This window comes from Rosa rugosa, chromosome 6 (genome assembly GCF_958449725.1).
Source record: "Rosa rugosa chromosome 6, drRosRugo1.1, whole genome shotgun sequence".
Taxonomy (NCBI): domain Eukaryota; kingdom Viridiplantae; phylum Streptophyta; class Magnoliopsida; order Rosales; family Rosaceae; genus Rosa; species Rosa rugosa.
The window spans coordinates 1457112-1481710 of NC_084825.1; the positions used below are offsets into that span (position 1 = coordinate 1457112).

Below are 24599 nucleotides of genomic sequence, written 5' to 3' on the forward strand. Positions count from 1 at the left end.
AAATGCGTTCATCCTTAGTCCTCAATTGTATTTCTGATAGTTATTTCAGTCTTGGGTCATTTGTTAAGGAAGTATGATTTTGATGATGCCTAAAACTTAGTGTTATTGATGGAAGTAGCAGTAAAGCTAGAAAACATTTTGTGCTTGGTTCCTAAAATAACAAGATTATCCTTAACATTTGATTAGCAGTATCGTTGGCCTCTTCTTTTCCCTCCTCTGTAATGCAGTATCAATCAATTAGACATAATGCCTAAACTTTCTCATAAAGCATTCATGAGATTGCTTGTCTTTATGTGGCCTCACAAGTGTACATTCCTTTTTCTAGTTCTGCATTCCATGAGGGGTGTCTCCAATTTATACTAAGATAGTCAGACACAGAGCATCTTGAAGTTTCTAAATTTTTATATGCAAAAGAGCCAGATGTTTTACCTTTGAAGTGGATTTGCAGGATTTTCGAAAGCTTGTTTGTACCTGCGTATAGCTTCTGGTCTTCTAGTACCAGAAGCCAAGCTGTTTCTGCATTTGGAGGATTTGCTTTATGTGGTTAAAGCCAAACCCCATGACCGCAGGATGATGTGTGACTCACCGATTGTGCAAACTAAGTTGAGCCAGTAAGGCTGCATTCTTGTTCTTTGTAGTTACTCTTTCTTGTTTTAGTTATATATGCAGGGGATCTCTGAGCTTTTCCTTTGTAATGATTTCTTCTTTGTTCTTTGGCTGCATTTTGCAGAAGTGATTCTCATTCTAGCATCTCATGTGATTCTGAATTTCAGTCAGAGGTTGTGAAAGATGACTCGTTGTCAAAGGTAAGTACCGGTGCACATCTTCCAGGCAAATGCCTTCGAATTGCTAAAATGTTCTGTTGGGAACCACGTGAATTCGATTGATCTGGAAATGAATGAATTTGTTCTATTCATTTGCAAGTGAAGTCTACTGTTATTTAATAAAGATATTTCCAGGCTAGTTTAGTAAATTTAGGACATGGACTCTCTCTTCTAGGAATTTGCATTCCAAATCCGCTCAGAATTTGTAGAGCTGAAATCTTTGGAATTTGAGGAAATCATGTGGGTCGTAGCACGTTCTAGCAAAATCTTTGTTGCTTATGGATTATGCGTAACTTGGTCCAAAATACTAACTACATATAACTTGATTCTCATTGTTTGTAGTATGTTTGGTTTTTCTTTAGTGGTCAAACTACAGTTCCTAAATTTGGTATTTTGTTTGATTTTTGGGTGAGTAATCTTGATGAAGGTATTGACCGACTTGGATCCTGCAATAAAAGTTCATACCCGACAAGTTCCAGCTTGAATAGGATGTAAGCTTTTTCCCTGGAAGCAACAAGCAAATTATGTGTCTCTTTTCTACTATTCTGTTTGCATTTGTAAGGGGTTCATGTGAAAGTTTAGGAATAATAGTACATGACAAAGGAATTTATTTTAAATTCAATAAGATGTGTTAGTTAGGAGGCAGTTGTGTAATTGCATCAACTAGAGGGATTCATATTCGATACGGTACTTATTGGTATACTTGACCCATTTTCAGCAATCCTGTATTGTCTTTGAACTGTCGTGAAATTCCTCATATTCCACCTAATGAGCGTCTGATTGTTCGAATCTCCTCCAGTATCTTAGAGCTGTTATATATTTAAGGACATCTTTGCCATAGTGTCACCAATGGATGTGCTTCTACTATAGGTACAAAGATTGGAACAGCAGCTGCTTGAAGAAATAGAGCTACGTGCTATTCTGGAAAATGCAATTGAGAAAAATGCTACTAAATTCTCCAGTCCAACATGCCTTCCTTACAATGTATGTTTTCTAAACATTGTTTAATTTATCCTCTCTATTTCAGCATTGCATTGCATTGCTGGCAGTTTCCGAACTAGAACAGGAGTTGGTTGCATTGCATTTCCAACTAAGTCAAGAAAGAAATGAAAGAAGGCTGGCAGAATATCGTCTGAGGCATCCATCTCCTCGGTCAATGTCTCCTCGCCCGTCCAGCATTATGAAACTGCCGGTATAATGTCTTGTCATATATTGATCTCATATTGTTTAATGACCTGGCTGAAATAGAGTAATATTGATCTCATATTGCATTTCAAATTTGATTAGAAGGGTTGAATCGCCTGCGCATGATACTATGGAGTTGTCATACCAATGAAAAGATCTAAAACATAATATCCAAGGGTGTTTTAGCTGAACTACTATTATAAATCGTTTATTTGATTTAGAGATGTAAAGATTCTGAAAAGAAAAAATACGTTTTAGAAACTTGTGATACAGAACATAATGATATGGGTGAAGATTGCGCAAGCAAGACAATGGCACTTATCTGAATGTAATATAGTGTTTTTTCTGTGTTTCATTTACAGAACTTGTGGTTGATTGCCTATTACTCTATTATATGGTAATGCAAAAGACTTGAAGATAATTTGATGATATGCGAAGGCACTTTCAATTGATGGATTACATTTTAACATTTGAAATAACATGTGCCATTTAAGAACAGGGAGGGAATGCATTTGGAATGTTTACAAAGTTGGGAGTGCATGTTGAATAAGTATGCGGGGTGGGGTAGCAGGATAATGATGATAACCAATTTCCTATAGCCTGATTAGAAACCTACAGGTGATGCTGTCAACTAAGGATAGGAAAGACAACAACAAATTGAAAATCAACTCAAAATCAAGGAAACCGGAAACCAGATGAAAGCATCCCGGTTTTCACAATTGTGTGCAAGTTTTTTATAGTTCTTAGTTTGCTACTTTGTCTCATAGACATTTTATCTGTTTAGTTAGTGAGATATGAAAGCTGGTGATGTTTGCTGTGCACATTTGCTTATCCCCATGCAACTGTTATTCAGTGAGCACCAAGCAGAAGCGTTAACGGAGAAGGGTCAAGGACGTACAAGAGATGGTAGACATCCAACAGAATCAATTATGTGACTACTGAGTAATCCCTGGTGTAAGTATACATGTATTATATACAACTTATGCAATCTTTCTTTTGCAGGAAAATGATCTTCATGGAGAAACAGATATGGGAGCATGAAACTGCGTCACTAGTGATAGGCGATCAGCTAGTGTATCAATAGCACATTGAATTATTATCATACTAATCATTGCGTTGAATTCACTTAAACTGTAGCCTAAGAAAGACAGCGTTTAGCATATGTACTGAAAAAGCCATTCAGCATTTTGGACTGCACAGAGATGGGTACCTGATCTCTAGAGTGCACAATTTGAGCCTAAAAATATTTGTCCAGCTTGCCCTGTTATTTCATCTTGCATGCATTGGTGGATACATAAACTCGGTGTACACCTTTGTGATTCATGGTGACATATTTGCATTCTTGCTGACTTTATTGAGCCAGTATTTATAGATTTCTTAAAGTCATAGATTGCATTTATTTTCAGGTGGAACTCTTTTGTAGGCAACTGCCCCAGTGCCCTGTATGGAAATTATGTATGTTGAGGACTTTGTTCTTTTTTTTTGGTCAAAGAGGACTTTGTTCTGGGTTATTCTTTTTCTCTTCTTTGGGTAGTTTGTAAGTTGGTCCATTAAGAATTTGCCATCTTTTAACTATAAATGACTAGAGAGCCTAAGCAATAGTGTAGAAGCAATCCACCTTGAGCACAGCGAAAAACAAATATCAATGGTGGACGACAAATTAAAATCAATCAAAGATCTTCCCATTTCTACTTGCTTGACCCATCAAGACAATAGGGAAACAAGCAAGGATACAAAAAAACCTCCAAGGCCATATGCATTTGAGGCCACGAAAAGGTTTGAGTCCAGGCAACACAATATTATAGCCTGCTTGAGAAGGATAAAAAAAAAACAAGGTATCTCGTCTGTAATATTCAGCTGAGAAATTGCAGAGTTAGATGACACTTCTATATGTACTCGGGTTGCACTTAGCTGAAATCCCAGATAAATTAAATTTGGGATTTCAATATCAGGTAACACCTCCAAGTATAAACCCACACCTCATAAAAGGGACTGAAGCACTTTTTTCCATGTCTCTTTGTCAATTTGCATGGGCATCAATCCTTCACTGTCTCAGGGGTTAACAGATTTTTGCATGGGCGTCATCGGAACTTACACTCGAGATACCTTCCGTTAGATATGCCAACTACATTATTTTAGGCTTCGGATCCAAAATTCTGAAAAATCCGTCATCATTATGATATCGATCGGCTTGGTCAAATGATTAAGGCTTAATAACCCTATTTTTGTGCACTACAAGCTTCAAAGGGCAAGAGCATCATCGGATCGTACACTTGAGAAACTTTTTGTTAGATGTGCCGACTACATTATTTTAGGTTTCGGATCCAAAATTAGGAAAAATCCGTCATCATTATGATGTCGATCGGCTCGGTCAAATGATTAAGGCTCATTAACCCTATTTTTGTTCACTACAAGCTTCAAAGGGCAACATCATCATCGAATGGTACACTTGAGAAACTTTCCGTTAGATGTGCCAAGTACATTATTTTAGTTTGTGCGTCCAAAATTCGGAATAATCCATCATCTTTATGATGTCGATTGGTCGGTCAAATGATTAGGGTTTAATAACCCTATTTTTGTTCACTACAAGCTTCAAAGGGGAAGAGCGTCATCGGATTGTACACCTGAGACACCGATCATTAGATATGCCAAGGACATTATTTTAGGCTTCGGATTCTGTTTCTACTGAAGAATACGGAACGAGACTAAGTGTGGATCATGAGAGGGAGAAAGAGAGAGGGACACAAGCATGTATAGTGGTTCACCTTGCCCTTGAGGCAAGGCTACGTCCACTTAGATATTTTACTATGTAGTGAGGCCAAGTAGCCTTTGATAGTGATACAAGTGAGGGGATCATGGATCCATCCCTTCTAAGAAGGGGATGACTTCCTCTTATAGCTAAAGGAAGTCCCCATCTAGTTTACATTTCCGATGTGGGACAGAATACATATATTTACTTCTCTTGAAGGCCTCTTGGAGAGCATGGGAGGGTGGCCTCCCTACGAGGTACCGGCCGACCTCCACCATGACAACGTAGCTCGGGTGTCGGCCTACCGGATGCATGCCATAGGCGGGGCTAGCCATGTCGTGGGGCCCACCTATGAGGTCGTTGATTATGCTTGGCGGTATGTAATATAAGTGATATCAACAAGTCCCCCAAGTCCCCGAGTAAGAGGCGCTTCTTGGTTGGGGAGTTTAAATGTGATGCCGCCAAGTATGAGTGATGACCTCGTTGAACGCTATACCCATACTAGTCCCCCAACTTCGTAAGTAAGAAGGGACTCTACGGGTATGTTGGTGCCACGGGGCCCTCATCACGCTAGTACCTGCAAATAAGATAAGAGTGTACAAAATACATATTGATTGCGCTAGGGCAATCTAAGTGACATTTGAGTCAAATGCATCGAGGTGCATGAATGTTTATGTGAGATGCATGTTACACAATGTGTGTATGCACATATTATGTAATGTTTGACATACGGCGTATAAGTCGAAAATGTATGTGTTATGATAGTATAACGAAGTGCATATGATGCATAGATGTGTGATGAACACGATGACACATAATGATATGTAATGTTGTATGCACGTGATACCTATGTGTTAGGATCGGGAGTGTTGTTACTCGCCGAGTCCCCCAAGTCACGTAGTAAAACAAGAATTTGGATTTAGGCTATGGTAGACGAAGCCGGTAAGGCTAAGAATGAAGCTTCGGTATCGAAGTAACCATTGACAATACTAGCGAGATTGGCGTGACCATGATAGTCCCCCAAGTACAGGTTTAGAGGAAGGATCTCTAACTTACTTAACCCGAACGTATAAGCCATAACCTGATTGTTTGGCTCATGTGTAACGGGAACGTAAGAGATGAGCTCGCTCACGTTGAGCGGGTGTGAGTTTTGTCCTATGGTCTTATTAATGGGATGTAAAAGAAATTTAATTGTTGCGATCAACAATAGGTGAAAAATTTCAATATTTCCATTAATAGATCATAACACGAAAGTATGAGCGTGAAGCTCAATGATAGTCCCGATCGGGTACTACCTCCACTTGTGATAAGTGGTATGAATAAGTCCCCCAAGTATAGAGAATGCTCGGGAGGTGAGATGACTCAAAAGCAAGGGACTGGACCTTGGCTTACCCCGCCTTCGGTACCAAGTGGGGTTTTCTGAGGACTTGGGTCTATGGTTCCCGATGGGGTAGAATGAGGATTTGGGTCTCTGATACCCGGAAGGGTAAATGAGGACTTGAGCTTCTGATACCCGGAAGGGTAGATTGAGGACTTGGTGCCTCTGATACCCGGAAGGGTAGAGTGAGGGTTTGATGCCTCTGATACCCGGAATGGTAGATGAGGACTTGAGCCTCTGATACCCGGAATGGTAGATTAAGGACTTGGTGCCTCTGATACCCGGAAGGGTAGAGTGAGGGCTTGATGCCTCTGATACCCGGAAGGGGTAGAGTGAGGGCTTGATGCCTCGGGTACCCGATAGGGTAGAGTGAGGGCTTGATGCCTCTAGTACCCGATAGGGTAGAGTGAGGGCTTGGTGCCTCTCGTACCCGATAGGGTAGAGTGAGGGCTTGATGCCTCTAGTACCCGATAAGGTAGAGTGAGGGCTTGATGCCTCGGGTACCCGATAGGGTAGAGTGAGGGCTTGATGCCTCGGGTACCCGATAGGGTAGAGTGAGGGCTTTGTGCCGCCAGTACCCGATGGGGTAGCGTGAGGGCTTTGTGCCGCCGGTACCCGATGGGGTAGCGTGAGGGCTTGGTGCCTCCGGTACCCGATGGGGTAGCATGAGGGCTTGGTGCCTCCGGTACCCGATGGGGTAGCGTGAGGGCTTGGTGCCTCGGGTACCCGATGGGGTAGCGTGAGGGCTTGTACAGCGTGGCCCGGTGGGGTCACGTGAGGGCTTGAGCCTCCTTAACCCAATGGGGTTGAATGAGGGCCGGTAGGCCTCCTTTACCCGGTGGCGTGGCCCCGGGTAGAATGATGGTTGTAGCCTCGTAACCCCGTTGGGGTGTCCGGTAGCTTTCGCCTCCGGTACCCGGTGGCGTGGCCCCGGGTAGAATGATGGCATTGGCCTTGTAACCCCGTTGGGGTACCTCGCCGATTGGAGAGGGTTTATGTAATGATATGACCTTGATTTACCCCTTGGGGGTACCGCGCTCGGGGCGAGGATTTATGAGATGCATGTTGCATTTATTTTAGTGAGTGTCACATGTGTATATGTAGCAATTTAATTGGATTGCAATTAAATTAAAGCTTGACATTAATACATAGTCGTAATAGATATGATATCGAGACTATCACATATCGTAGGCATGCTTAGATTATAGAAACCGTTATTTGAAGCATGTAAAGTATAACATTAATTAGCTCTAATTTAAGCGTAAATGAGAACTTATCTGGAGCCGTTCATAAGTGGTGAAAATTGGGGTTGACCCGAGTACAAAATGATGTTGGGGTTGTCCCCGTGATGCTCCATGTAATCGACAAATAATGATCGATAGTCTGCTTGACTTTGTTCGTATAAGGAGGTGCCCGGTTGAGTGAGTGTGATTTCTCAAAAATAAACAAACGATTAGTATTTGTTTATTTGATTTACTAGCGTAAAAGACTGAATTGTTCATATAGGTATACGACCATGTTCAATAAGAATTTGAGTACACAATAAATAATCATGGGTGAGACGGTGCCGATCCCGCATTGATCACAACTATTGCATGGGAATAGTAATGATGGGTAAGTAGGGCATGTAACGATGAATAATTTGCATGTGAATTTAAAGAATTAAAGTATAGAGATGAAACAAATGTGCTATTGTGTAACATCTGTTCTACTCTTGCATGGAATGATGCTTGATAATATATATTTGGTGAGATGGTTGGTATTTATGAATTGTCATAGGGATGCTAGCCAATGTGATAACGATGATTGATGAAATCATGCTATAGCAACTAAGTGTGTTTGTCATGCTTGACATGTGCATTAAGGAAGCCATGTGATATTGTCATGGTAATGCACCCGGGTGATTGTACTTCCTCAAAATAAATGAGTGATTAGTGACTGGTTTATTGGAATAAATTGACTAATTTAAGTGTAATGAGCTAGGGACGTACTGTTGTGCTGCCCTTTTTAAATGGTTATTGTAGGCATCATTTAATGGAGGAAACAACATATATGCTTTATTGTAGCATTGACAGAAGAATAAGCAGATATATACATATATGTATATATATATATGCTTTATTGTGAAGGCAGCATGCATGGGTCCAATCATTGACACAATAAACAATTGTGAGTGCATATTGCATATAATTGTGTATGCATGTGGTGGTATATTTCAGACGTGCGTGTCAACATTGTAAACATTCAGCTTGCATGTTAACATCGTGGTAGACGTGTGTATATATAGGCAGTGCTTATCTGCAATAAAATAGAGAGGAAAGACATAGCTTTTCGAAGGGTGATGCGTCCGGGGTCGATGAGTGAAGCTACTGCCGGGATGGTCACAGATACAAGCTGCCGGGATGGTATGTCTGGGTTGGGTGCCGCTGGGAGGAGGTTGGGTGCTGGCATGGGATCTCAGGACTGGCCGTGGTAGCTCTCGGTGTTGATAGCGGTACCGGGAAGGGGTTGAAGAGTTGCTGCAACAGGAGCAAACTTCTGACTGATGTCCAGACTCTGTCTTGGTGGCCAGAGTAGATCATCCCTTTTTTTTTTTTTTTTTTTTTTTTTTGGTGTAAACGACCGGGTACCAAGAGCTGGACAGCTCACATACCGGGAGAGTCACCGAGAGGTGCCGCTTGAGATACTAGTGTTTCCTTCTGTGCTCGAAGAGCATGAGCTCTTGCCCGGACGAAAGCAGTGGGTGCCGGAGGCTTTTTTTTTTTCTCTTTTGCAGCCGTGATGTTGATGATATCCCCAGAGGATTAGAAGTCAAAGAGATCCCGGACGGTTGTGAGGGTATCCGAGGTGCCATTGCTACCGGCGTACAAGACTAGCACCGAGATGTGGAATGGTGACCGGAGGCTTTCTGGGATCTGGGTTGTGGTGACTGAAGGAGCTGCCGGGATGAGTACCCAGAGTTCTTTCCTTTTTTGTTTTGAAACGGTGAATGTTGCCGACACCACCAAGCAGAGGCTCTGAGGGTAGCTGGTACCGGGGAGTTGACGCGGTGGTCTACTGGTACCCGGTGATGGCAGGGGTACCGCTGGGAGGAGTGGGTACCGGTAAGGGTAGCTGGTACCCGATGGGAATTTGTTGACCGAGGAGAGAAGTCACGATTGGGTCGGATATGGATCCGAGTTGTTGCCAGGTCCGTGATGAGTTGAAATGCAGCGGGTTTTCTTTGTGAACGGTACTTGGCCGGATTGAACATTGGCTTTGACCCGGGAAGGCCAAGAGGATACCGGAGAATGCTGAATTGTTGGGTTGACTCCCCGAGACCATCTGTTTCACCTTCCTTTTTTCAGTTGAAGAGGATGCCGGACGGGTTGTAATAGTGCGGTACCGGAGGAGATTTGACATAAGTGGTTCCCGGTGGCGGGTTGACTTGGCCACTACAATTTGCATGGGACTGAGATGTGTTAGTCTGTGGATCCGGTGATGTGTTGTGAGTTGTTGAACGGGAGCTGGCTGCCTGCTCCAAGTGGGTCCATATGCAAGTGGGCCTAGACTCTCCGAGTATGGCATGTTGCATGGCAGAGGAATGAAGAGAGCGGTACGCGAGAAAAGTAGGGTCCCGGAAGGGTTTAAATTTATAGGTGCCCAAATAAGAGTGCAGGGTGTGCGTACCGTTGACTCATGGGAGTCCCAGAGAGTGAGGCTTGAGTGGGGGTTGAGGGTACGGGGATGTGCATGTACCTGCTGACCTATGTACCCAATGGCTCATGTACCCGGAAGCTCGTGGTACCCATCCATGACCCTTGCTCAAGGTCGGAGGCTCGTAACCCAATCATAGGGACCCTCCTTCTAGCGCCAATGTTTCTACTGAAGAATACGGAACGAGACTAAGTGTGGATCATGAGAGGGAGAAAGAGAGAGGGACACAAGCATGTATAGTGGTTCACCTTGCCCTTGAGGCAAGGCTACGTCCACTTAGATATTTTACTATGTAGTGAGGCCAAGTAGCCTTTGATAGTGATACAAGTGAGGGGATCATGGATCCATCCCTTCTAAGAAGGGGAGGACTTCCTCTTATAGCTAAAGGAAGTCCCCATCTAGTTTACATTTCCGATGTGGGACAGAATACATATATTTACTTCTCTTGAAGGCCTCTTGGAGAGCATGGGAGGGTGGCCTCCCTACGAGGTACCGACCGACCTCCACCATGACAACGTAGCTCGGGTGTCGGCCTACCGGATGCATGCCATAGGCGGGGCTAGCCATGTCGTGGGGCCCACCTATGAGGTCGTTGATTATGCTTGGCGGTATGTAATATAAGTGATATCAACAGATTCAAATTTCGAAAAACTCAGTCGTAGTTATGACTTTGATCAACTCGGTCAACCGATTAATGCTTAATAACCCCTATTTTTGTTCACCACACGCTTCAAAGGGTAATGGCGTCATTGGAGTGTACCCTTGAGAGACCGACCTTTAGATGTGACAAGTACATTATTTTAGGCTTCGGTATCAAAATTCGGACAATTCCATCATAGTTATAATTTCGATCCACTCGGTCAACAAATTAATGCTTAATAACCCTATTTTTGTTCACTACATGCTTCAAAGGGCAAGGGCATCATCGGAGCCTACACTTGAGAGACCGACCTTTAGATATGACAAGTACATTATTTTAGTCTTCTGGTTCAAAATTCAGAAAATTCCGTTATAGTTATGATGTCGATTCGCTCGGTCAATAGATTAAGGCTTAATAACCCTATTGATGATAGTTGAAAATATGTTTAAATAGTTGAAGAATGAGTTTACCTCTTGAATGATAGTTGACGGTGATTGATGAAAAGTTGACGATGGGTGACAAAAGTTGATGATAGTTAACGATAGTTGATGATAGTCGACGAAATGTTACGATAGTTGAAGAAATGTTATTGAATGATAGTTGATGATGGTTGATGAAATGTTAACGATGAGTGACAAAAGTTGACGATAATTGACAAAAGGTTACGATAGTTGAAGAATGAATTTACCTATTGAATGATAGTTAATAATGGTTTACGATAGTTGAAGAATGAGTAACTCTTGAATGATAGTTGACGGTGGTTGACGAAAAGTTGACGATGGTTATGATAGTTAACGATATTTGATGATAGTTGACAAAATGTTAAAATAGTTGAACAATGAGTTTACCTCTTGAATGATAGTTGACGGTGGTTGACGAAAATTTGACGATGGTTGACAAAAGTTGATGATAGTTAACGATAGTTGACAAAATGTTAAAATAGTTGAAGAATGAGTTTACCTCTTGAATGATAGTTGACGGTGGTTGATGAAAGGTTGACGGTGGTTGACCAAAGTTGACGAAAGATTACGATAGTTGAAGAATGAGTTTTAACTCTTGAATAATAGTTGACGATGGTTGACGATAGTTGACGAAATGTTATATATGTTACTATAGTTGAGGGTATATATGTTACTATAGTTGACTAAGTGGATCGAATTTGAAACTATTAGGAAATTTGCTAAATTTTTATTTACATGCATAAAATATTCTTATAATCTCATCTAACGGTCGGTCTCCTCATTTTCAAATGATTCGATGGGGTTTCCCTTTGAGGAATTGGATATAAATATATAGTTACAAAGAAATTTATGGTTGACCAAGCGGATCAAGGTCGAAACGAATACCCAATTAGCAGAATTTTTAACAACCACCATAAAACATCTTAATCTTGCCATCTAACAGTCAGTTTCTCCAAATTTATTGTCCACCTTATTGTTTTCATGACTTCAAATGCAATGTACAAGTTATACAACATTAGCAGCCACATTTGTCTTTCTTACTGTCCATGAAATAGAATTCGAAAAATTTAATTTTTGACCATTCACATGTATCCACCACGTATTTATAGATGTCGTGTGAAAAAATAGGCACGGTTCGCGGTGGTTATGTCATCGGTCAACTAAGATGATATAAATGCTACTATGGTTGACTAAGTGGATCGAACTTGAAACTATTACGAAATTTGCTAAATTTTTATTTACATGCATAAAATATTCCTATAATCTCATCTAACGGTCGATCTCCTCATTTTCAATAGATCCGATGGGGTTGCCCTTTGAGGAATTGGATATATAAATATATAGTTATAAAGAAAATTATGGTTGACCGAGCGGATTAAGGTCGAAACGAATACCGAGTCGGCTGAATATTTAACAACCACTGTAAAATATCTCAATCTTCCCATCTAACGATTAGATTCTCCAAATTCATTGTCCAGCTTACTGTTTAGGACAAATCTGCATAGGGCGGGCGGACAGTGGATGATTTCTTTTTGATGGATGGATAATAATAGGACTAAATACTGTTTAGTCCTTGAGCTTTTGACCATAAAACACTTCAGTCCCTGACCTTCTAATTTCACACGTTTAGTCCTTGTACTTCAAAATTTCGGACCAATATGTCCTCTCCGTCTAAAACCTCCGTTAAGTAGCTGACGTGGCAATTTTTCGACACCAAAATGTCTATTATGCCCTCAGTTCTTTTTTTTTTAAATAATTTTTTTTTGTGTTCTTTTTTTTTTCTTCCTTTTTATCTATTTCTTCTTCCTTCTTCCGGCTCCACGAAACCCACCTTTGTTCTTCATATGAGAAGAAGCCCAAGCTCACCCACTTCGAAACCCATCGTTGTTCTTCAGTTTTCCTTCCTTTCTTTCTAATTTTTCTTCATCTATTCGATTCCTCCTTCCTCAGATCCCTCTCTCTCTCTCTCTCTCTTCCTGGTTCTCAGAAAAGGGAAAAGCAGCTTCCCTTCTCCATCTTCCAACCCAACACGGCTAAGAAATCTCAATCCCCAATCTCCAAATTTCCCTCAAAATTAAGCCAAAGCGGCGAAAGCCCAATTCATTTTAGGGATGAGGCTGAATTGGGGTGAGTCGATTTGGTGGAGTTGGGTGACTCAAAGCCTCAAACAATCAAACTCATCTCTCGATTCAAAACCCAGAAACTCACCTCAAATTCCCGAGGGTGGGTCGGTGACAATTGCGGCGACGGAGGGACAAGATTTGATCTTGTTTTTGGGGAGCTGGGTTTTGCGCGGACTGGTCAGTGCCGACGTAAGCGCACTTTTTGACTCCCACAACGTCGAGAATGTTGAGCAAGTCGTCGACGAAGGCGTCCAGGTTAGTGTAGCGGTTGAAATTGAAGTAATCGGGGTTGACGCTTCCGGCGCAAATGAGGTCATATAGAACGATGCGATAGTAAGGTTTGAAGAAAGGAAGAATGCGACCCCAGGCAGACTGGTCAGTGCTGAAGCCATGGGCCAGGATCAGGTACTGCTCGACCGACCCGGTTAACCGGACATTCAGAGCTTCCAAGATTCTGGTGTTGCTGGGCATGTTTGTAGAGGGAGGTTAGGCTAATAGACTTAGTCTTTTGTGTATGTGGGAAATGGGAATTATGGATTGGTTAATGGCTACTGTATGTGGTTGTGAGTTGTGAGAAAATTAATGGGGAATAGGTTATAGGTAGGCGAGTGATGAGTAGGTGTGTGCGTTTAGTTTGGTTTCTGGTGCTTGGAGAGTTTGATATTTATAATTTTATATTGCCGAGGAAGTATCTGGGAAGAAGTAGATATTGCAGGACAAGATTTGATCTTGTTTTTGGGCGTGGTGGTGTTGTCGCCGCCGCCGTTGGAGGAGGAGGAGAGACTGGATGCTGAAGTGGGTGAGCTCGGACTTCTTCTCATATGAAGAACAGCGGTGGGTTTCGTGGAGCCAGAAGAAGGAAGAAGAAAGAGATAAAAAGGAAGAAAATAAAAAGAACAGAAAAAAAAAAATTATTAAAAAAAAAGAAGAAGAACTGAGGGCATAATAGATATTTTGGTGTAAAAAAATTGCCACGTCAGCTACTTAACGGAGGTTTTAGACGGAGATGACCTATTGGTCAGAAATTTTGAAGTACAAGGACTAACCGTGTGAAATTAGAAAGTCAGGGACTGAAGTGTTTTATGGTCAAAAGCTCATGAACTTAGTCCATAATAATAACTTTTAATTTGTTTAGTAAGTTTTGTATTCTAATTGAAAAAAAAAAAAGATAAAAAAGTAAAGATAAGTTGCCTCTATCTGCATCAGCAGAATTGATATTATTTGAGTTAGAGATGTCTCGTGATAGACTAATGTACAGGTCAGGACTGAGGAGGTGGCAAGCACACTAGTGTACTTCTTTTCAGATTCTGCTGTTACTACTCGAGCTTATAAGACCATTGAGCAAAATCATGTTTGTTTTGTCGAATTTTTTATTTGTGGAGAAAAGAGGAGACTAGAACGAGAAGTCACTAAAAGTCTAAAACGACCCAAATCTAATTCATCAGATTAAAAGAGAGGGCACTAGCACTTAGAGCAAATTCATCCGTTGGGTTACTGGCTCAGATTTTGTTAACTGTTTTTTTTTTTATGTTTGTTTCCACCCGTTAGATCTAGGTCACTTGGTTAGTTTAGAACTGACTTGGGTCATTTTGAGTCACTTTTTGAGTCAGTTTGTAGTGACCCAAGTCAATTTGGAAACTGACCTAGTGACCTAGACCTAACGGATGGAAACAAACATAAAAAAGCAGTGAACAGACCCAAAAATCAAGTGACCGGATCCAGTGACATGACGGGTGAACTCTAATGACTTCGACAAAAAAAATTTACTTTATGCTTAAAAAGTAGCCGAAGTTGTGTGGCAGCTTCATAGCCTCAAATAATCAAATTATTGGATTACCACTTCCACCCACCCCGCCTGGTAGTTGACCTGTGAGTTGGCACATCAACGGGTCATGGACGCCAGACCGGGAAGAAAAAAAAAAGAGAGAGAGAGAGAATTGAACTGAGAACGCGAACATATAGCTGAAGATAGAAGAAAGTAAAACCTTTGGATTGACTTCTGTCTTCATTAATCTTACCTTTAATAGTTTTAGTTGTGTTGTTCCATTTCAATTCAGCAAAATCCGTTCACTCTAACAAACTATGGTGTTGGGAGAGGTCTTTCTCGGGGCATTCCTTCTAGTGCTGCTTAACAGGTTGAGCCCTCGGGTCATCATCAGCTTTGCAAGCCTACGTGGTGTGAATGTGGACAAGAAGCTCAAGAAATGGAGTTCAACGCTATCTGCAATCGGAGCTGTGCTTTATGATGTGTTTGGCTCCAATTTTGCTGCAGCTGGTCAACAGTCTCTTTTCTTGCGCGGGTGTGCCAGCACCGTTCGGGTGCGGTCGTCGGGGATGTCCCTTGACCTGACTTCTTTCAAGCAATTGTGGACGAGGAGAGCACCAACCTCGTCGTGGGATTCTTTGTGCCTCGTGCTGAGGACTTTTGCTGAGCTTCTTGAAAATCACCAAATCGATACTCGATGTTGTAGATCGAGCAGAGCGAGAACCACCGGGAAGTGAGGAGAACTTGCTAAAGCGTGACTTTAGCTTGGCTGGGTTGCTAGGGCGTTACCCTTGCTTGGCTGGTTCCGTAACCGTTGTGGTCGCGGCACTACCGTCGGCTCCCGAGGAAACTAGGACCGAAGTACGTTGACAGAGGGTTTGGTGGCACTGAAAGTCGGCTTCTGAGAAGACTAGGACTAGGAGTGTGATCACCGCTAAGAGAAAGAAAAGGAGAGGGAGAGGAGTTGCTCTTAGAGAGGTTTGCTCTAGAGAGAACTTAGATCATCTTAGAGATGTTTTGATGTTGTGTTGTGAATGTGTGTTTTAGAATGAGAGGAGAAGGTGTTTATATAGGGAAGAAAAAGAAGAGTGAAATGATGAGTGGAAGAAAAATAATGAAAGTAGATCTAAGTTCACTTGTAAAATATGGAAAAGATAGAGAAAAGATGAAATGAAAGCAAAGCATGAAGGTGCAGCAACATGGAAGTGGTGATGATCTATTAAAGAGATTGTAGAAGAAAAATATATCCAAGGAAAAAGAGAAAAGCATCTAGCTTTCTTCATGTGGGTAGGAAACATGAACATGTGAATATTGAGCTGGTTTTAGGTCAGTTTCTGCCCCTTTATTCCTTCAATTATTTCTCCAACAAGACTTCATTATATGCCTTCGACTTCTTCATATGAAATGTTCCACTATGAGTGTAGATCATCCTGACAAATTTTCAGATTTTTATTCCATGTGGTTGGGCCGAAAATGCTGCTGGACCTCTTACAGGTCCAGTTTTCCAGTTTTGCTTCTGTAGAAAATTGGGCTGATTGTTTGAAGGCCTTCCACTCAAAAAAAAGCTCTTGCACTCTTCATAAGAAATGATCCTTGGGCTGTCTAGAATGGATCTGGAAAGTTTCAGCACATTTCGATTTCATTTGGTTAGACTGCCACCCCTCCTTCATTGTCTAGCTCGGTTTTTCCTAGCCGAAGTAGGAAAATATGCTAAAGTTGACTTGTCATACTTCCATAGTAGGCTTTATTTAGCCTCTAAATATATATTTCGAGCTTCTCGACAATATATAGCTTGAGCCACTGATATTGGCTCAATTTCTCCAACACATGCCTTGTCAGGCCAAAATGTTCATTTTGGGTCCAAACATGATGTAGAGGCTAGGAGAAGCAACTTACGAGCAAGGCTGTCAAATTGTGGCTGGATGATCTCAAAGACTTGGCTTATGATGTTGAAGACATCTTAGACAAGTTTTCCATCGAGGTATTACGACGCAGAGTCAAGGAGCAACAAGGAGCTGCTACCATAAGTAAGGTACATAGCCTAATTCCCCAAGCTAAATTCAACTTCCATATGAACTCTAAAATCAAGGAGATCACCGATAGACTCCTAGACATATCTGAACGAAAAGAAGCGCTTCATTTGAACGATATTGGGATGTCTAGTAATCATTATAGGGCATGGAAAATGCCACCGAGTTCGTGTCGACCAGATGGACCTGTGATCGGAAGGGACTGGGATAAAAGCCAGATTGTTGGAGTTTTGTCCGGAGCCGAGCCTAGTGCCATCAATTTTCATGTTGTGGCCATTCTTGGCATGGCAGGAGTCGGAAAGACAACACTTGCAGGACATGTATTCAACGACGATGATGCTGCCATGCAATAGTTTGACCTTAAGGTGTGGGTATATGTGTCTGATAACTTCAATATTGTGAGAGTGACAAAGGCAATTCTCGAATCAATTACATCGGAGCACTGTAAGTTGAAGGAGTTCAGTAAAGTCCAGGATAATCTCAGTAAGGAGTTGACGGGCAAAAAGTTTCTCATTGTTTTAGATGATGTTTGGAATACATGTGACTACGATATGTGGACCAAATTGCAATCCCCTTCCGTGTTGGAGCACTAGGAAGTAGGATACTAGTGACAACGCGCCATGAATCAGTTACAAGAATGATGGGAGCCATAAAATTTATAATTTGAAGTGTATATCAAGTGATGATTGTTGGCAGGTATTTGAACAACATTCATTCTTGAACATTAGCAACAGCAGACCAGAAAATTTTGAGTCGCTTCGGGACAAGATTATTGCGAAATGCAATGGATTGCCGTTGGCTGCAAGGACGCTTGGTGGACTTCTACGGTGCAAAGAAATTGGTGAATGGGAAGAAATATTGGACAACAAATTATGGAGTCTATCAGCTAAGAGTGGTATTCTCCCAGTATTGAAACTGAGTTATCACTCTCTCCCTTCAAACCTAAAAAGATGCTTTGCTTATTGCTCAATACTTCCAAATGACTATGAATTAAGTGAGAAGCAGTTGATCCTTCTATGGATGGCAGAGGGTTTGATACAGCATCCAGAACAAAGTAGACAAATGGAAGATTTGGGTGGCGAGTATTTTCAGGAGCTATTATATATCTAGGTCATTATTTCAAAAATCAAACAAGGACAGTTCACAATTGTTATCAATGAAGGCTATGATTTTAGGGTTTCAGTGTTAGGGCTTCGTGCTGATGATAACGTGTTTTAGAAAAATTGAATTGGGTGAGAATAATATGTGTATTTCATTGATAATTTGAGCCTCTTTATATAGAGGATTACAACCAGAGAAAATGATTCTTACAAGGTAACTGTATCATACATTGACTAAGATATCTCCGAGAATATCTTTAAGACTTAACTAGAGTTTGGGCCAGACACACAATTCAGATATACTTGAACACATACATATTTTATACATTTAATTGTCAAAAAACATTCTAAATTTGAATATAATTGTCAATTTACACCTCAAATTAGCAATTGCGAAAATTAACCTCTTAAATTTGGCAAAAATTACCAATTTACACCCGCTTTGTTAATTCAAACATTTTTCATCCAAATGGAAGAAATGTGCCCCTGCACATAGAGGTAATATACAATAAAGATTTGTTTTACAAAATTTAAGTTAGAATTTTAGCTCACCCAAAAATATTGTTTTTTATCTCTGTCTCAGATGATTATCACACGATGAGTATACAAAAAGAAAAACACAAAATTATAATACATGATTTGAATTCCATTCATTTCACACATCTTCTGCTTCGAGCCTACGGTTCTCATGCAGTTGTTAAAGGAACTAAGGAAGCATGTTTATAGTTCAACATGTATAGTATTTTACGATGTAGCAATTGCATGGAACTTTTTCTATACCCAGCCATCTTTTTTTTTTTTTTTTTTTGATCAAAGAGAAACTTCATTAATAATGAATAGATTACAATGATTTGTGGAACAAAAGACTGCTAGAGCACCAATATGGTTACTTTTGCAAATCAATTGACCAAACTAGACTTCACACTGGAAATCCATACTGACAGACTGTTGAAGCCAAACAGGCCCCGACTCCAAACAAAGTAAAGGCTGACTAATTTTTAAAGCCTTTTTTGCCAAACGGTGAGCCACTCTGTTAGCTTCCCGTTTTACAAAATGGCAACTACAATAAGGAAAAGACTGAATTAAAAACTTAACTTCGTCAATTAAATGACCTTCAAAACTCAAATCCTCCGAACTGTCACGTAGACTATTGATAATTGAGAGGGCATCTCCTTCCACTTCAACATGAGAGAAACCGACATGAGCTGCAAATCTAAGTCCGTGTAGTAACGCCAACTCTTCAACAGATCTAGGAGGAAGATAGCCTACCTGTGGGACTGCAATTGCACCCTTCATGATCCCATTATAGTCTCTGAAGATCACTCCCAAGCCTCTAATTCCATTCTTCAAGTCACATGCACCATCGAAGTTTAGTTTAATATGGCCCAGTAAAGGAGGTGACCAAGCAATCCGGCTAGAAGCATTAACACTCTGCCCCCCTGACATGTTTTCACCATAATTAGAGATCTCACCCATGTTATTTTGCCTCAGCCACTCATGAGCAGAAATTACAACTGCCATGGGTTCGATTGTCCTTTCCCCGTGTCTGTGAAGGTTCCTGTTCTTCCAAAGCCACCATGCAATCGAGCAAAAGTAGTCAAACTCAGTCCCTACTGCAGTAGAAAGAACATGATGTGCGAGGTCGAAAAGCGACATTTCCTTCCATGCTTTATAAACCCCATTCAAGAAAGTCTTCTTCCAAACCTGCTTTGCTTTTGGGCAATCCCATATTATATGCAGCACCGATTCCTTCTTGTCTCCACATTGCCAGCAACAAGAGTCATCCACAATTCGTCTTTGTTTCATGTTCGTTGCACATGGTAAAAAACCATGCAACGCTCTCCACATAAAAACCCGAATTTTACGTGGTACATCAATGCTCCAGATTCTCCCCCACAACTCCTTACTTTTGTTTGAGCTGGAACTAGCTACAGGCCCTCTCTGTCGGTCATGTAATTCCTTTGCCACCCAATAGCCAGACTTCACAGTATACACCCCATTCTTAGTGTAATGCCAAACGAGTTTGTCAGGTATACTTCTCAACCCTAAAGGCATACTAAGTATCAACTCAGCTTCGTGAGGCAAAAAAATATCTTTAATCAAAGGAACGTTCCATGCACCGGACACAGTGAATAGTGATTCCACTTTTTGCTGCTCCGGCAATTGAAGCGGGCTAACTGTTTTGAAACTTACCGGATAAGGAAGCCAACGGTCGGAACAAATACTTACTCTCTTCCCATCCCCAATCCTCCACCTTGTCCCACCATCGATTACTTTTTTCCCCCATATCAACCCTCTCCAAATAGCAGATGGTGTACGACCCAAAGTGGCATTCAAAAAACAAGTTTCTGGAAATTATTTAGCTTGGAGAAGAGAACTGACCAACGAATTTCTACCCCAGAAAATCCTCCAGGTAGTCTTTGCTAACATGGCTTGATTAAATGCTCGCAGGTCCCTAAACCCAAGTCCCCCCTCTTCTTTTCTCGTACATAATCTATCCCAGCTACTCCAATGGATGCCTCTTGTACCACCATCTTTTCCCCACCAAAATCTACTTACCTTTGATTGGTATTTTTTGCACACCCCAATGGGCAATTGGAAAACGCTCATAGAATAAGTGGGAATAGCTTGAGCAACAGCTTTGACTAACACAAGCTTACCCGCTTTGGAGAGAAACTTCCCTTGCCAACCTTGGAGATCTACGTCCAATCTTTCATTCAGCTTTTTGAACACATCCTTCTTATTTCGCCCAATCGTCGTCGGTAATCCCAAGTACTTCTCATGGAAATCAACAATCGGTACATCTAGCAAAGCCCGCACTTCATGCTTCACATCTTCAGTAACATTGGGACCAAATGATAGAGCGGACTTTTGAAAATTAATACGTTGACCTGCTGCACTTTCATAAAGGAGAAGGCACTGTTTTAGAGCGATACACTCTTGAACTGTTGCATTGACAAATAGGAGGCTATCGTCTGCAAATAACAGATGGGAAATTGACGGTGCTCTTGGTGCCACCTTAACGCCATTGATCAACCCCATACTATCTGCGTGGTGTAAAAGGCCCGATAACCCTTCAGAAACAAAGAGAAATAGATAAGGGGACAAATGATCCCCTTGTCTTATTCCTCTAGTTGGCTTGAAAGAACCCACCGGCTGCCCTTTCCATAAAACGGAGAATGAGACTGAATTAACACACTTCATGATCAGATTCACCCAATCCGCTGCAAACCCTAGCTTCAACATGACAGCTTTTAGAAACCCCCACTCCACTCTATCATATGCTTTACTTATGTCCAGCTTGAGGACCATCTTAGGAGAGGTCGTATTCTTCTCAACTCTAATGGTGTGAACGGTTTCAAAGGCAGCAATTACATTGTCTTGAATATTCCGACCCGGGACAAAAGCACTTTGAGTACATGAGATGATCTCCGGTAAAAATTTCTTCAGCGTGTTAGCAATTGTCTTCGAGATCAGCTTATACACTATTGAGCATAGGCTTATTGGCCTAAACTCGGACGCCAGCTTGGGGCTAGGACATTTCGGTATAAGAGAGAGCAGCGTATGATTGAACTCACCGAAGTCCTTCCCGTCATTTAAGACACCAAGACAAAATTCACACACCAAATCTCCCACAGTAGGCCAATATGACTTATAAAACAGAACTGACATCCCATCAAATCCTGGAGATTTATGTGCTGCCATATGCTTTAAGGAGTGCTCAATCTCCCATCTCTCGAATTTTCTCATCAGTTTAGTAGTAACTTCATCAGACACTCGTCGAGGAATCTTGTCGAGTACCAAGTCAAGATTAGCACAACCCTCAGAGGTGTATAGATTTGAAAAGAAAGAGATGAAAGCCGATTGCACCTCATTTATCTCCTCACACCAGTTACCATTCTCGTCTGTTATTCCTATCACCTTGTTCTGCTTCCCCCGCCCTCTCGCATATGCATGGAAGAACTTGGTATTTTTATCCCCTTCTTGTAACCAATCTATTCTGGATTTTTGCTTCCACATAGTTTCCTCCATCTCTGCAAACTTATCCAACTCCGATTTGATCAGACTCCTCTGTTGTCGATCCTCATCCCTTTGAACATCTATCGGATACCGTTGTAGTGAGTCCTTTAACTCTGCAATCTTTCTGGGGATATGACCAATCACCGTTCTATTCCAGTGAGCCAACTCCTCTGCACACTTTTTTAACCTTGTTAAAAGAGTAGGGTCCGGCAATGAATGATCCTCCCAGACCTCCTTTACTATTTCTCCACACCTTTGTTCTTTAATCCAGAAGTGTTCAAAAAGAAAACGTCTCCTCCCCATCTTTTTCTTTGGAAGACCGGCCCCTACAAAGTCAAACACTAATGGCAAGTGATCACTCGCCCCCACCTCCATATGGAATTCATGGACCTTAGGAAAAGAGGTAGCTGCTGCGTTATTCATGAGACCCCTATCCAACCTTTCGTGCACTGTACCATTGCTCCACGTGAAGATTGGACCCGAGAACTCCACCTCCTGTAAACAACAATCATTTATGACCTGATTGAACCTTTCCATCTGGTAGAAAGGTCTCTCCCGTCCCCCCTCTTCTCATTATTATTGGTGATCTCATTAAAATCGCCAAACACAAACCATGCAACATGGGGAAATAGATGTGAGAGACGTCGGAGAACTTCCCATGAGTGCTGTCTCTCTGCCGTGTCCGGATTGCCATAAAAGCCTGTTAATCGAACTTGTTTTCCTTCAATAGACACCAACAAGTCAATAAAACCCGTTGTCGCATCAATCACTGAAACATGCATATTTTCCTTCCAACAGAAAGCCAAACCTCCTCCTTGTTTCCCCGTACGTTCCACCACTTCGTACTTACTATACCCTAGTTTACCACACAGCCTTTCCATTACTGTTTTCTTTTTCTTTGTTTCCAATAAGAAAACAAAGTCGGGATCTTGAGCTCTTAACAGCTTCTTAAGAGCATTGAATGTGGATGGGTTCCCAAGCCCGCGCACATTCCAGCTTAGGAGACTCATTGTTCGTGGTGGGCCCGGCTTTCAGGTCCCACCACTTTACTTCCCTTCCTAGAGTTGAATCCTGTTGCATTGCCATCCTTCTTCCTCAACTGTGTGCTCGGAGAGCCAAAACCAAACGACTTGCGTGGAGAGCAAGTTAAGGCAAACCCCTTGCTTTTTCGTCCTTTACCCGGAGAAGAACGCACCTGCACTGAATCTCCCTTCAACCTACTGCTAGCTTCCACACTTTGCTTTCCCTTCCCACGTCCCTTCTTCTTTGGTGACTCTCCCTTTTCCTTCTCTACCCCCTTGGTAATTTTGATTCTTTGGGTTCCCATTTCATAAACATCCTCCCTAGACAAGAGTTCCACTCCTAATTCACTTGTTACGATGGGCACATTGAATAACATAGAGGAGTCAGAGTCCAGCTTATTCTTCGACCCCACCTCCTCCCTGCCCTTACCACTTACAACTAAATCAGAATCAGCCATTAATATGTCCTGGTTTGGCTTCTCCCATACCAGTCTGCGCCGCTTTGATAAATTGCACCACTCGAAGCTCCCCTGCCTTCCAATCTCCCTTTCAACGTCTCTGTCTTCCAATTGGGTCAACTCATCACGCTCCCTAACCACTCCATATATATTTAATTCAGGAGCCTTGACTGACCACATTTTCTTACTCGGTGTTAACCCATATGACTTGCCCTGCAGCTGACCATACAAATCAATAGAGTAAACAGCTTTCGACAGCGTCTTCCATCATCCATATTTTTCCTCCGTAACCACTCCATCAATTCTTGTCTGGCAATTAAACCCCACATGATCTAAATGGCCACAGAAGAGACAAAAGTGAGGCAGATGTTCATACTCGAACACCACCTTATTCAACTGAGCGTCTTGTGGATCAAACTGCAATCTCAGACCTTTCCTCAAAGGTTCCGCAAGTTTTAACTCGATTCTCAGCCTGAGGAAACTGCCACTCCCATCTCCGAACACGGTTGGATCCGTCATCACAAATCTACCAATGCTACTCCCAATTTTCCTTCCCATTTTATCAGTTAGGAGTGCTGGTGGCAGTCCTTTCACTCTAATCCAAAACTCCTGGTGAGTAAGAGGGATCGCCCCCGGATCGATCATTCCATCTGTAGGAACCAATACCAGCAAGGAATTATCAAACGACCATGGACTCCCTTGCAACACTCTCCTTCGATCTCCCTCCGTCTTAAAGGAAAAGACAAACCGCTCCGAGTTTTCCCATTCCAAAATGGAAAACTCCTCCTTCGTCAACCAGATCTTCCTTATAATACGCCTGAAAGACTCCACATTAACTTTCTTCCCGGTGAGGACCTTCCCCACTAGCCAGAATCTCTCTGCAATCAAAGATGTTGGATCATCAACAGTAATGACCTCTAAATCTTCATCATCCTGGATTGCCAGACGGCGGGAGAACTCTCCAACAACTTCCTCCATGCTACTCAAAACTCTCTCAAACACCAACCACACCTTCAACACAAAGCGAACAAGCCCCCACATGCACAGCAGGAAGGGAGAAGATTCTGTTATGAAGATGCGGCGGTACTCTTCTGCCAAACTGCGGCAGAAACCCTAACCCACTCTAACCCTAACTCCGAGAGAGAAGG

At 41.9% G+C, this 24599-nt stretch overlaps 1 protein-coding gene, 1 long non-coding RNA gene and 1 pseudogene across 2 annotated transcripts; 2 read left to right on the forward strand and 1 right to left on the reverse strand.

Moving 5' to 3' along the window:
• Positions 1–2457: 2457 nt before the first annotated feature.
• Positions 2458–3363, forward strand: LOC133718730 (uncharacterized). Its single transcript, XR_009850541.1, has 2 exons — positions 2458–2915; positions 3012–3363. It is a non-coding gene; the product is annotated as an uncharacterized LOC133718730 (long non-coding RNA).
• Positions 3364–16892: 13529 nt separating this feature from the next.
• On the forward strand, positions 16893–17961 carry LOC133714498 (putative disease resistance RPP13-like protein 1; annotated as a pseudogene).
• Positions 17962–23718: 5757 nt separating this feature from the next.
• LOC133714499 (uncharacterized) lies at positions 23719–24492 on the reverse strand. The gene has a single exon (XM_062140617.1). The coding sequence runs from the start codon at positions 24490–24492 to the stop codon at positions 23719–23721; it is 774 nt and encodes a 257-aa protein (XP_061996601.1).
• Positions 24493–24599: the final 107 nt, after the last annotated feature.

What these genes read in the sequence shown, in the direction of transcription:
- LOC133714499 (XM_062140617.1), bottom strand. Translation starts at nt 24,492, where the DNA reads ATGTGGGGGCTTGTTCGCTTTGTGTTGAAGGTGTGGTTGGTGTTTGAG.